Here is a 12,221-nt window from a genome sequence, read left to right as displayed (position 1 = left end):
TGCGCTTCCGCGGCTGTCTGAAACGAGTCTTCCTTCGCATATTAGGAAGCCACTGGAGCGATACACTTTTAAATAATCTCGATTGAAAACTCAATTCTTTCGAGCTGCATTTTTGTGTCTAGTTTATTGTCCTTCGCCCGCGATTAGCACGGTTGGCTACGTACGAAAGACGTTCAACGTACATGCATTCATACGTACACTAATGAGTATTTTGTTTAGTGTATTGTAGAATTGTACACGTGCTTAAAAATGTACGCATGGTACCCTGTGAAACCAGGGTCATGATGCGTGGTAAAATCACCCCCATGAACCACAAGGTGTGGGGGAGGCCTTCATCCAGCTGTGGATTGACAAAAGGGCTGTGCTTGCACATCCTGTGAGTTTTGCCAGGGAGCGAAAGTGTTTTTGTTCTTCCTGTATAGTTCTACAGAAAAGCATAAAGATAGGATTTTGCGTGAACTTCCTCGCCCAAAGAGACTCCCACATAACACTGTACATGAGCGGAACTTCGTTGTCTCCACATATAAATAAAAATACTCTTATGCTATTGGCCGATTTGCTTTCCAGACCAACATTATAAAGCTGCATTTGTTTAACAATTATGACAGCTGAGTTAGCTTGCTTAAGCAGACGATGCTCGATGGATATTGGCTGCTAAGCAGATGGACTAAAACGCATTTTCATCTATGCGGAGACGTAGAATGGAATGTTTATATTATTCCTACGCCAATAATGTTCAACAGGAACGCATGAGATAGTGTACATCATAACAATGGGTCACATTCATCTGTTGCCAGTCAACAGGCCAGCCTTTTAACCATGATGCATCTCTCTTACCAATTTATATAGTTATTTTTGTCTATGACTAAATCACCCATAATGCTCCTGATCCCATCAAATTTTGGAAGCTAAGCAGGGTTTGTGGACATTGCTTGGATGGGTAAACATTGACTGGACGCTTTTATAGTCGGCCTCGTAACGGGTGAGATGAGAGGTAGGAGAGTGCATGAAGGGGGAGTGAGATGAGAGATATAGGATGCGCAGAGTGGTGCAGATTAAATTGACTGCGTGGAGAATCGTTATGAGTGGTGCGAGAGTGCATGATGGAAAATAGAAGCGATCAGAGATGGGAGGGTGTGTGGAGTTGAGTGAGATGGGAGGTAGAAGAATGCATGAAGGGGAGTAGAATGAGATGACAGGAGAGTGCGTGGAGGCGAGAGAGAGGGAGGTAAGGGAGTCCAGGGAAGATGGCGAGTGTGATTTTTAAGTTGATTCGGTATTTGTATTTGGAGTCAAGTTAAATTCACATCAAAACGGCATGCAATTGTCATTTGATATTTATTTTACGGAGCAATACATTTACAAAATATTACACTTAACAATTAATTTTCTTAAGTTCATACGCAATTACATGTTTTTATTATAAGAGATATTCTGTGCATTGTTATGTGACAGGATTGCACTAATTAAGGTGCTTGTTTCTTGGGTTGTTATGGTGACACTGTGAATGTGAACCACGTGGTGTGGTTGTATTCCTCTCCTGGTCTCAGCAGGGCATTTGGAAAGTTGGGCTGTCGAGACAACAAAACGAAACGCACACACAACCAATTAGATCCTAGCAACATCTCACAACAACATTGGCATTTCCCCTCCCAGACGATTCCATGAATTGTAACTACTTTTGGCGATGCATGGTAAAATACTATAGACTCGTTTTTAAAGATTCCGGAGAACGTTAAACCCTTGATTCTTACGTGCACGCTCAGTCCCAAATTGCATTCCGCGAGCTCAATCCAAGTGCGTCAGTGTACCCTTAAGGTGTTTGTGAAGGTTCAGCCCTGCACCTTGCTTGCTTCCACCACCGCTGATGGAAGGACCTCCACTAGAGGGAGCTCTGGAGGGCCTGCCTCGAGGACATGTTGGCCTACTTTTCCCCACTGCCCAGTCATGTTGGAAGAGGGAATACCAAAAGCCTTACACCACCAAAAGCGACCTGCCAATTGTTTGTTGCCCTATTATTTATGGCTAGGCCACCTCTGAAAGAGAGCTACGTAGCTCCGTGGGCTTTACCTGGTAAGATAAATAAAGTTTCGTATTATTTGCATTTTTTTTATTTATCTTCTTACCTTTTCTATACCTTCCACTCCTATCGTGTGTTTGTTGTTGTAACCTTCTGAGCCGACCCCCCTACTGGACATGTGAAAAAAAAGAGCTTTACAGCTCATCGGATTCCCCCAGTCTAAATAATGATTCTGAAATACGGAGACCAAAAGGGAAGGGAACCCTTCTCCCGGCCGAGCACCCAGCTCACCTTATTGACTGCGTCGGGCCAGTTCTGTGTCTCGAGGCAGAAGGCCGAGTGGCGGGGGTAGGTACAACCGTCCTTCCCTTGGAGGGAGCCGTCCAGGAAGTTCGCCGTGTAAAACTGCACACCAGGCTGCGTGGTCTCCACCGTCATCACGCACCCCCTGCCTGCATGGCAAGCCCTGGGAAAACACCCGATGTCACAGTGTGAACGGACCACGAGCGTGACAGCGACACCAAATGCACGCACGTTTTTTGCGTTTAATTTGTTGCCCTCCACACCCCGCACCTCTGATTACCACGGTTGGCTATGTACGGTGAGAAAGAAGCTCACCCCCTCACCCCCTCACCCCCTTCCGTGTACTCAGTCACGTTTCCGTTCCGTTTCCCTCCTCGCTCCCCCCTCCATTGGAATAAACTCCCAATCCACATCAAACATGCAACTTCACTGACCATTTTTCATTCCTCCCTTTAGAATCTTTTTTCAATCGTGTATCCCTATACTACAACCTGTCCTCGTCCTTAACCTTTCCCATCCTTCCTAACCTCGTCCCCCTCCCCTGCTATCACCCTTCCTTGCCATCCCTTCCCCTCCCCCAACACTCAAATCCCATCCCTTTTCCCCATCGGCCAATCCTAGTGTACCATTTTTAATTATTGTAAAGCGCTTTGACATGGATGGGTAACATCATCGCAAGGGCCCTACCTATTTAACGTCGGGCTAATTCGCCGAACTTTGGCCAACATTTTGATAAATTTCCTCCAAATGAAGACGTCATTCACCTGGCGCATGTTTGTCGCTCCCCGCTCTGGCTCAAGCAGAAGTTGTGGTCAAAGCCATCACCGGGAAGCTGTGGCAGCCGATCCCGCAGAATCACGGGGGAGCGAAGGTCAAAGGGTGTGTCCTTCACCGCCGCCACCTCGCCTTCCAGAGGAAACAAACAAGTTAAGGAAATATGCAAACGCTTGGAGTAACGGTTGCTTTTATTATCGTCTGCTCGTCTTGGCGAGCCAGGCGACATTCGGCAAGGTCCGTCGCTTACCACATCAAAATAGCTTGCGATGCATGTTCCAGACCGCAAATGAGTACCGGGCCATTCTCATGCATTTAGGGTATAATTCCCATCTTGAATGCTCATTTTGTATAAAAACTAATTGTAAAGCAATAACGGTGGCTACATCGGTGGCAATGGGGACACTGGCCACTAAAAAAAAAAAAGATCGGAAGGAAAATTAACATTCGCCGAGAAAAAAATCATAACTTTACACTAGCGGCGCACTTCGGTTTATCTGTGTGCTTACCAGTGGGGATGACGGTGTCGTCCACAGGTAAATATTCTTCAGCCATGATCGTGACCTCGTGGTCGTATATATCAGGCGAGCCCTGCAAAAACCATAGGTCAATAAAACGTGTTAAACCATATGGTACTAAGAAATGTTTTTGCACATTTGTCCTTTCTTTAGATCACATTGCACAAATGTTGCACGTTCTTTCATTTGTTAACATACCCTCTCTGCTACACGGGGAATTGTTCATCATCCGGCCATCAAATGTATATTAATAAGAGTTAGAATTTTTAAAAATATAGACAAGAGCTTGCATTACATTAAAAACCAGAGAGAATGTGATGGTTTATTTTTGTAATTTGCTGGTAACCAGACTGGGAAAATAAAAATATTAAAATCCATTTTAATCATGGGTAGCAACCCAGCACTGTACCTAACATCTCCATAGTGCTGGGTCAATACTCTGACCCCTAAGCCGATTAGCATGGTTGGCTACGTACGGCGCGAAAGAATACATACAAAAAAACCAGAAGTGCGATTTTCACTTCATGCAGCTGCGCATATTTAACGTTAATACTAAAATACGCACCCCTACAATTGTCTTGCTCAAGCCACTGCTGGCGGAAGGGCCACCACTACAGGGAGCTCCAGAGAGCTGCTCTAGAGGTTACTTTGGCCTACTCTTCCACACTGGGCAGACACCTTGTAACAAGGTGAGCAAACCCACACTTTACCCAACCACATACATTGTGGATCACCCATTTATATTTCTGGGTGGATAGAGGCAGGGAGATATAAGGCATTCCCAACTTTCAACTGCCGCCAATGTATATATATAGACTATGCATTTGGGCCAAACTGTACAGTGCCGTTTATGTGTGTGTCAGCGCCACGCCATTTGCGTCAGTGAGGTCACCTGCCCAGCCAGATTGAAGTAGGCATGGTTGGTGAGGTTGACGGGCGTCGTACGCGTGGTCGTGGCTCGGTAGTTGATGGACAGCTTGTTGTCCACCAAGCGGTACGTGACGGTGGCGCTCAGAGCGCCGGGGTATCCCTCGTCCCCGTCGGGGCTCGTGTGTGTGAGACGCACGCCGTCCTCCAGCTGCTCTGCCAACCACACGGCCTGTGGACGCAGCGCACCGGCAGCTGAGGGGGATGATGTGAGGCTCCGCAGTCTGGTTTTGAGGGTCTTCCGTTGTTTGACACAAACTCTCGGATAAAAATACCAACGTTTAACGCGTAGGCTCTCACGACCAATAGCAACCATAACAGGTTTTTTTCGGTTAGATCGCGAAAAAATGTGTCGTTAAAACCCACCACCACCCGACAGTCAACTAGTCAGGGTTGTCATATAAACAGAACATGCCAGATTGTAAATGTTGTGGCTTGGTTCTCCAACACACCGGTGTGCTGTACTAGTGACGAATTGGCATGTTCTGTTTACGTGACAACCCTTACTAGTTGGCTGTGTCGGGTGGTGGCAGGTTTTAACGACATTTATATATTTACGAGATTTAACCCAAAAAAAACTATTATGGAAAAATACCAATATTGGCCACACTGTCAGCAGTACAGGAATATCGATTTTGTTGTACTAAGCTGCAACATCTACACCCACCTCCTTTATTAGTCCACACGGACAAGCGCAATGTGCCTTGGTCAAATAAACCCCCACGATCTGCACAGCATGGGGAGGCCCGCGTCCAGCGACTTCGCGTTTCTGTGTTTGTCATGGGAGTTGTTTGATCATGGTTCAACCCCAACGGTTAATGCGGCTTTGTGAAAAATAAGGGTTGGCCCGGGACCAGTTCAGGTATCACTCAAAACTGATGTTAGATAAGGCAAGGAATTAAACCGAGGTCACTGGCTATATACAGCAAGAGTGCTAACCACTGCAACACAACTTCCTTCAATAAAATCGCCACACTTGTTTCGTCACGGCTGGCTGAAACTCAAGAGTCCAACTCCACATCTCAGCAATGCCAGCTCAGTTGTTAATTCAACCACCTCTTTAACACTTAGCATTACTTAAACCTCTATTAAATCAGCTGGCAGCTGTCCAATCATTTAAGTAGACTAGAGTATGAAGGTGGCTCGAATTCACGACTGGTTTACACCAGGCAAATCCCAGTTCTGGTGGCCCAGGCAAACCCTGGTTACTACGACATTAAATGTATAACACATACTTTTGAAATGTTGATATTCAGCATTTGGTATTTTGTGCGTATGACATTTTTGTTAAAATAACGTGTAAAAATAATTTGCATACGGGGGGAGAGGAAGCAATCACTGTGCAGGTTTTTGGGGCGGCGCTCCTCTCGCTCTCCGTTGTGTTTTCGGGTTTAGTAACGCGTGTTTCTTACGCACGACGACCGGCGTGTTTCTCAATCCACGAGCTGGGGAGCTTCTTCCGGCACAGTTCTTCAACTTCCAAAGAAGAGGCTTCCCAACACGCGGAGGGACACGTCAAGACGTGCCGGACACAACACGGCGGCAACCAACCCGGAAAACACGTCGGAGAGCTAGACCCCGAAAGGAACTATCTGCCGACGACGGCATATCCCCTTCGCTTGCCTTGTCAAAGCCGACGATGCCACCGTGAAGGCTGTTGGGACCATTGTTGATGGCCAGGGTGTAATCCTTCCCGTCCACTGCAAACCGACCACCCGCAATCCTATTTGCGACCCGACCCACCACGGCGCCAAAGTAGGGGTGCTTCTCCAGGTATCCTGCAACATTCGGGTACATGTATGTATGCATGCTGAACATCTTTCACACCATACTCAGCCAACCGTGCTAATCGTACATCCAATTCAGCCTGTAGCGTGACCTCGCTTGTCATTGAAGTCAGTGTCCTTCATTGCAAGGTCCGCGGGCTACTGGCGGTGCCAGGTGGCTTTTAGAACGGCCCCCCCGACAATACAAAAATGTGAAAGCACCCCCCCCCCCCATCATCATCATCATCATCGTGTTGCCGTCAAATCCCAACAATGTTCCTAATGTGTTTTTGCCCTCACACACTGATGATGTCTTATCGGCGAAAGTGCCCCCCCAACCCCCCTCTAAAAATTAGTGAATAACACCGATTTAAGTATTTTGCCTGGAAAATCCCTCGGGATGGACCATCGCATTCGCAGCGATGCTGTTGGAGGTGTCAATTTAGAAACGTAGTGGAGTATTTGGCCGCTATAAATTTCCACACGATGATAAGCCACTTAGTTGAGCTATCATTTGTGATAGCCAGGTCGCTTCTGAAATAAGAGCTATATAGCTGATATCTCAGTGGCGGGCCTTACCTGGTAAATAAATAGAGTTTATACATACGTAGCAGACACGTAATGACACGTACATGTAAAACTTACAATCTATGCTGATGCATTTATAATATATATTTGAACAGTGTCAATAAAACAAAGGGAGCTCAAGGTGCAAGTATACAAGACACAGTATAAGTTGTATCCATATTCTTAAAGATAAAAGCGATACAGTAGCATGTACGATAGAGACGACAGCATACCCACATCGTCATTCAATATTTTTAGCATTCAATATTTTTTTTGTTTAAAGTTCGTTTATGACATGTCCTCCAAAAAAGCCAGCCAAACCCGAGCGTTTGACCACTTATTTCGGCAGGGGTGACCACACGCTTCGCATCTCCTTTGAGTTTGGTGGTTTAAGCAAGGCTAAGATCGTAAGACGTGCCAATTCGAGTGCTGTGAAGAGGAAGGCCCATTGCCATTGAACGTTGCTTATTTCATACGTATACATTTCCTTTCGAGGCCAGTGTTCTTGAGTTCGTATGCCCTCCTCAAGAAGGCTCATTGCCCTGAACGTCACCTATTTCATATACACATATACATCCCCTTCATTTTCAAGGCCACAGTGTTCTCGAATGCGTATGCCCTACTCAAGAAGGCCCATGGCCCTGAACGTCGCCTATTTCATACACATATATACACACATGCCAGTTTTCTTGAATTAAATGCCCTCCTCAAGAAGGCCCATTGCCCTGAACGTCTATTTCATAAATGAAATATACACACCCTTAAACTTTCAAGGCCACAATGTTGTTCGAGTTCGTATGCCCTCCTCAAGGAGGCCCACTGCCCTGAACGTCGTCTATTTCATACTTACATCTACACACCCTTAATTTTCAATGCCCTCCTCAAGGAGGCCCATTGCCCTGAACGTTTAATTCATAAATGAAATATACACAACCCTTAAACTTTCAAGGCCACAGTGTTGTTCGAGTTCGTATGCCCCTTTCTCAAGGAGGCCCATTGCCCTGAACGTCGTCTAACTCACATTTTGTTTTATATATATAAAAAAACAACCTACCCTTCACTTTCATGGCCACGGTCAAAGCAAAACCACCCGGCGATGATGGAAGCCACCGGCGGTGTTGCCTCGCATTGCTCACCGTGTATGGAAGGGAACCCCAGCACCACGTCCACCGGGGGTCCGGCCTTGCCCGGGGCCTCCAGGGCCTGGAGGATCCCCCCGAGGCTCAGCACCTTGGCCGCGACTCCTCCGTCGGCCGCGCGGAGCGTGAAGCGCTCCACGGCGAGACCCTCGGCGGTCTCGCCGAAGATTTCGCGACTGACCCGCGTGTTCGGCATTCGCGAATGTTGTCCGTCGAGCGAGGAGCGGCGGGGGTGGGGGGGGCGTTTGGTTTGATAGCGGTTCGAAGGTGGAGGGGAGGGTGAAGGCCGGTGGTGGTGGTGGTAGTGGTGGTGGGGTATGAGATGGACAGAGGCAAGGGATGGGTGATGGAGGAAGAGGAGGAGGGAGAGCAAAGGTGGTGGAAGGAAGGGAGGGAGCAGATGGGGGGGTGTGTGTGGGGGGGGCGTCGCCCGCACGGCGAGGCGGGGCCAGGGGCCCGCGTCCTCGCCCGCGCCCGGCGAGGTGAAGCCCCGCTGCGCCATCTTGCGTGAGGTTGAGGGACATTTTAACATTTAAATATTCACTCACCGTTTTTATTTTAACCAGGTGAGGTCATTTAACTGTTCACTAACTATTTTTTATTTTACCAGGTCAGGTTATTTAACATTTAAATATTCACTCACCGTTTTTATTTTAACCAGGTAAGGTCATTTAACTGTTCACTAACTATTTTTTATTTTACCAGGTCAGGTTATTTAACATTTAAATATTCACTCACCGTTTTTATTTTAACCGGGTAAAGTAATTTAACTGTTCACTAACTATTTTTTATTTTACCAGGTCAGGTTATTTAACATTTAAATATTCACTCACCGTTTTTATTTTAACCAGGTAAGGTCATTTAACTGTTCACTAACTATTTTTATTTTACCAGGTCAGGTTATTTAACATTTAAATATTCACTCACCGTTTTTATTTAACCAGGTAAGGTCATTTAACTGTTCACTAACTATTTTTTTATTTTACCAGGTCAGGTTATTTAACATTTAAATATTCACTCACAGTTTTTATTTTACCAGGTAAGGTCATTTAACTGTTCACTAACTATTTTTTTATTTTACCAGGTCAGGTTATTTAACATTTAAATATTCACTCACCGTTTTTATTTTAACCAGGTAAGGTCATTTAACTTTTCACTAACTTTTTATTTTTCTTTTTTGATTCTTTCGGTAAAGTCACGTAGAATGGAAATAAAATAATAAAAATAAAACACAACAAAATAGAATTCTCACGACGTTTCGGCCACAACACAAGTGGCCCTCATCAGGTTATTTAACATTTAACTATTCACTCACTGTTTTTATTTTTTGTTAGCAGATAAGGTCATTTAACTGTCCAGTAACTATTTATTATTTTATTTTACCAGGTCACGTTATTTAACATTTAAATATTCATTATTATTTTTTACCAGGAAAGTTTATTTAACATTTAAATATTCACTATTTTTTATTTTATTTTACCAGGCGAGGTAATTGAAATAATTATTTTTATTTTACCAGGTAAGCCCCACTGAGCTATGCCGTATTAATAGGAACTAAACCGGTCCGAAATTGTTTCATTGGTGTCAAAAGCATCTATTTGGCGTGTGGACATCATAACGCCTGCTGTTTTATTGCCAGAAAGGGTGACACCTATTCTTATTTTTCATACTTTGATACTGACTAAAAAGATTCCACGATATCATTGGTGGCCTAAGACAGGCAGACCCAATGCAGTTCTTAAAGAACTTTTATCAATCTAGAGGTGACGTGAACGATGATTAATGTTCGCAATATTATCGATAATTAATATTTTCTGATTGCTTTACTTCATCGGTGTACCTTTGTTTTATTTATCTTGCTTTAATTATTATTTTTTGTGACCGGGTCACTTTTGCAAAACGAGACTCATTCTGATCTCTGGAGTTCTCACGCAGTTACAAACAAAATACAATTAAACCGTAAACCATAACATGTAATAGACGAATGTAATCAGCAATGCGATGCGGTGATGTGACGTGATGTAACACAATCATTGGCAGCACAGACGTGTTAATTCACTGCTGGATAAAGGCCTCCTCCACACGCCATGTCGGTTGTAGGGGGTTATTTGACCATATTTCACCACAGCAGTGTACAACACCATTAGGATTGGTGTTACACTGCCCCCTGTTGCCCATAACGTTAAGAGGCTTGCGGGGTGTAATACAGTAGAGTACATGAAACAATTGAATTAGGTTTTATCCTTTCTGGCAATAAACTATTTGGGCGTTCTCTGGTCCGAGACTGGTGATGCCCTGAAGAAGGCTGTTTCTGGTGTAGGCCAGTGTGTTTCAAAGACAATGCCACACATTATTATCAGAGCATGTTTGTTTGCATGTTCACCACAAGAACCGTGTCCGGTTTAAATGCAGACTTGATTCCTTGAAAAGGGTTTCTATTTTTGTGCTGGAACATCTAAAAACCTCCTGTTTTATTGCCAGCAAGGGTAAAAACCTATTCTTATTTCTTCATACTTTTGTACTGGCAAAAAGGTCCCAATCCTTTTACAGTATTGTATACAAACGAAATCATTAATTGAATGCAGCTTAAACTGACAATTTAATCACGAATGTGATGCCGTGTATTGTAATGGTAAACGCAATCTGATCATGTAACGCGGTTGAGTGCAATCACTGCAGTAAGCTAATGACAATGCAATGTTACATATCGAGCAATGCATACCTGTTAACCCCATACCACTGCCCTACCTTATTAGCCGTGCCCCTTATAAATCTCAACGTTCATCCTACAAAGTCACATCACAAGGAAGAAACACAAATGGACCAAAAATAAAATTCTGCCCGTATTGAATCGGCTGTACGCTGTGTGGACCTGAAAACTCAATTTCCCTACTGCACATGAATACGGGGCAACGCGTATGGGTTTACAGGTATGGTAATGACATTATTATTGTTGAGGCGTAATGATAACATGAAGGCAGATATTTGTAAGGGCTTTCGCCAACAGTTTATTAGGAGGCTTATGCCAGTAACTGATGGAGGAAATATTTCACTTGTCCCCAGTGGTAGGGGCACTGGGAATCCCCTAGCACACCCACAGGCTAACCTAACCCGGTGCTAATTTCCCCCTACCCTGGGTCCCATCGCTCCCCCAGGGGAAGGGTACTGGGGAGGTCCCTAGCACACCCACGGGCTACCCTAGCCTGATGCTAATTTCCCCCTACGCTGGGTCCCATCGCTCCCCCAGGGGTAGGGTACTGGGGAGGTCCCTAGCACACCCACAGGCTACACTAGCCTGGTGCTAATTTCCCCCTACCCTGGGTCCCAACTTCCACCCCTCACGTTCCCGGACTCTCCAGACGACTCTGAACACGTGACGGGTTGCAGCTTAAATACCCCAGGGGGGCATGACGTCAGCGTCCCGCCCCCTGTGCAATGACGTCACCGTCCCGCCCCTGTGCAATGACGTCACCATCCCGCCCCCTGTGGAATGACGTCACCATCCGTGACATTGCACCGGAGGGCGAGCGTGACATGACGTCACTAACTAGTACTCAACATCATGAATAATATCACCTACGGTGAAGTTTGATCAAACACCCCCCCCCAACGGCGTGGGGAGTCCCCCTCCATCATCCAGCAGTGGATAATTAATCAATGAGAAGGGGGAGGAGGAGGAGGCCAGCCGGTGCGGGTGTGTATAGACATCGGCACTGGTGGTGGGGGGGGGGAGAGAGACAAAGGCGGTCGGGCGTGGTTGCTGGCCACTGCACCCACCTCGTGTGCTACAGTTCCGGCCTTCATCGGTGCGACAGCACTTGCCCCAACAGTCTGTGAAGGCTATACCGGGGGGGGGGGTGTTTGTCTTTGTTGTGTATAAACATCAGCACTGGGGAGACAAAGGCGGTCGGGCGTGGTTGCTGGACACTGCACCCACCTCGTGTTCCTTTCCGGCCTTCACATGTGCGACTCGCTAACAAGCACTTGCCCCCCTCCCCCCCCCAAAAAAAACAGTCTGCGAAGGCTACACGGGGGATCTTTGTCTTTGGTTGTGTATAACTTTATTGACAACGGCTGAAGAAAGCTGCCCCGCTATTGGCTTTGGTTGTGTATAACTTTATTGACAACGGCTGAAGAAGGCTGCCCCCGCTATTGGCTTTTGGTTGTGTATAACTTTATTGACAACGGCTGAAGAAGGCTGCCCCGC

The 12,221-nt window shown here is 45.9% G+C and overlaps 1 protein-coding gene across 1 annotated transcript; it reads right to left on the bottom strand.

The window, feature by feature from the left end:
• Window positions 1-1,321: 1,321 nt before the first annotated feature.
• Window positions 1,322-8,397, bottom strand: GALM (galactose mutarotase). Its single transcript, XM_032974080.2, has 7 exons — window positions 8,012-8,397; window positions 6,166-6,320; window positions 4,508-4,714; window positions 3,607-3,688; window positions 3,088-3,229; window positions 2,312-2,486; window positions 1,322-1,571 (listed from the first exon to the last, which is right to left on the bottom strand). The coding sequence occupies exons 1-7, from the start codon at window positions 8,208-8,210 to the stop codon at window positions 1,491-1,493; spliced, it is 1,041 nt and encodes a 346-aa protein (XP_032829971.1). The 5' UTR covers window positions 8,211-8,397; the 3' UTR covers window positions 1,322-1,490.
• Between the last annotated feature and the right edge of the window lie 3,824 nt (window positions 8,398-12,221).

The sequence above is a fragment of the Petromyzon marinus genome, chromosome 53 (genome assembly GCF_048934315.1).
Source record: "Petromyzon marinus isolate PM22_M1 ecotype Great Lakes invasive population chromosome 53, UKy_Petmar_22M1.pri1.0, whole genome shotgun sequence".
Classification (NCBI taxonomy): domain Eukaryota; kingdom Metazoa; phylum Chordata; class Hyperoartia; order Petromyzontiformes; family Petromyzontidae; genus Petromyzon; species Petromyzon marinus.
This window is presented reverse-complemented; position numbering and strand designations above follow the sequence as displayed.

Bases quoted from the DNA above. Each gene is read 5' to 3' on its own strand.
- GALM (XM_032974080.2), bottom strand. From the start codon at position 8,210: ATGCCGAACACGCGGGTCAGTCGCGAAATCTTCGGCGAGACCGCCGAG. The intron at 6,321-8,011 runs GTGAGCAATGCG...CGAATGTTGCAG, and splicing joins GGGGTTCCCTTCCATACACG to GATACCTGGAGAAGCACCCC. The intron at 3,689-4,507 runs GTGACCTCACTG...TGGTTTTTGCAG, and splicing joins ACTTCAATCTGGCTGGGCAG to GGCTCGCCTGATATATACGA.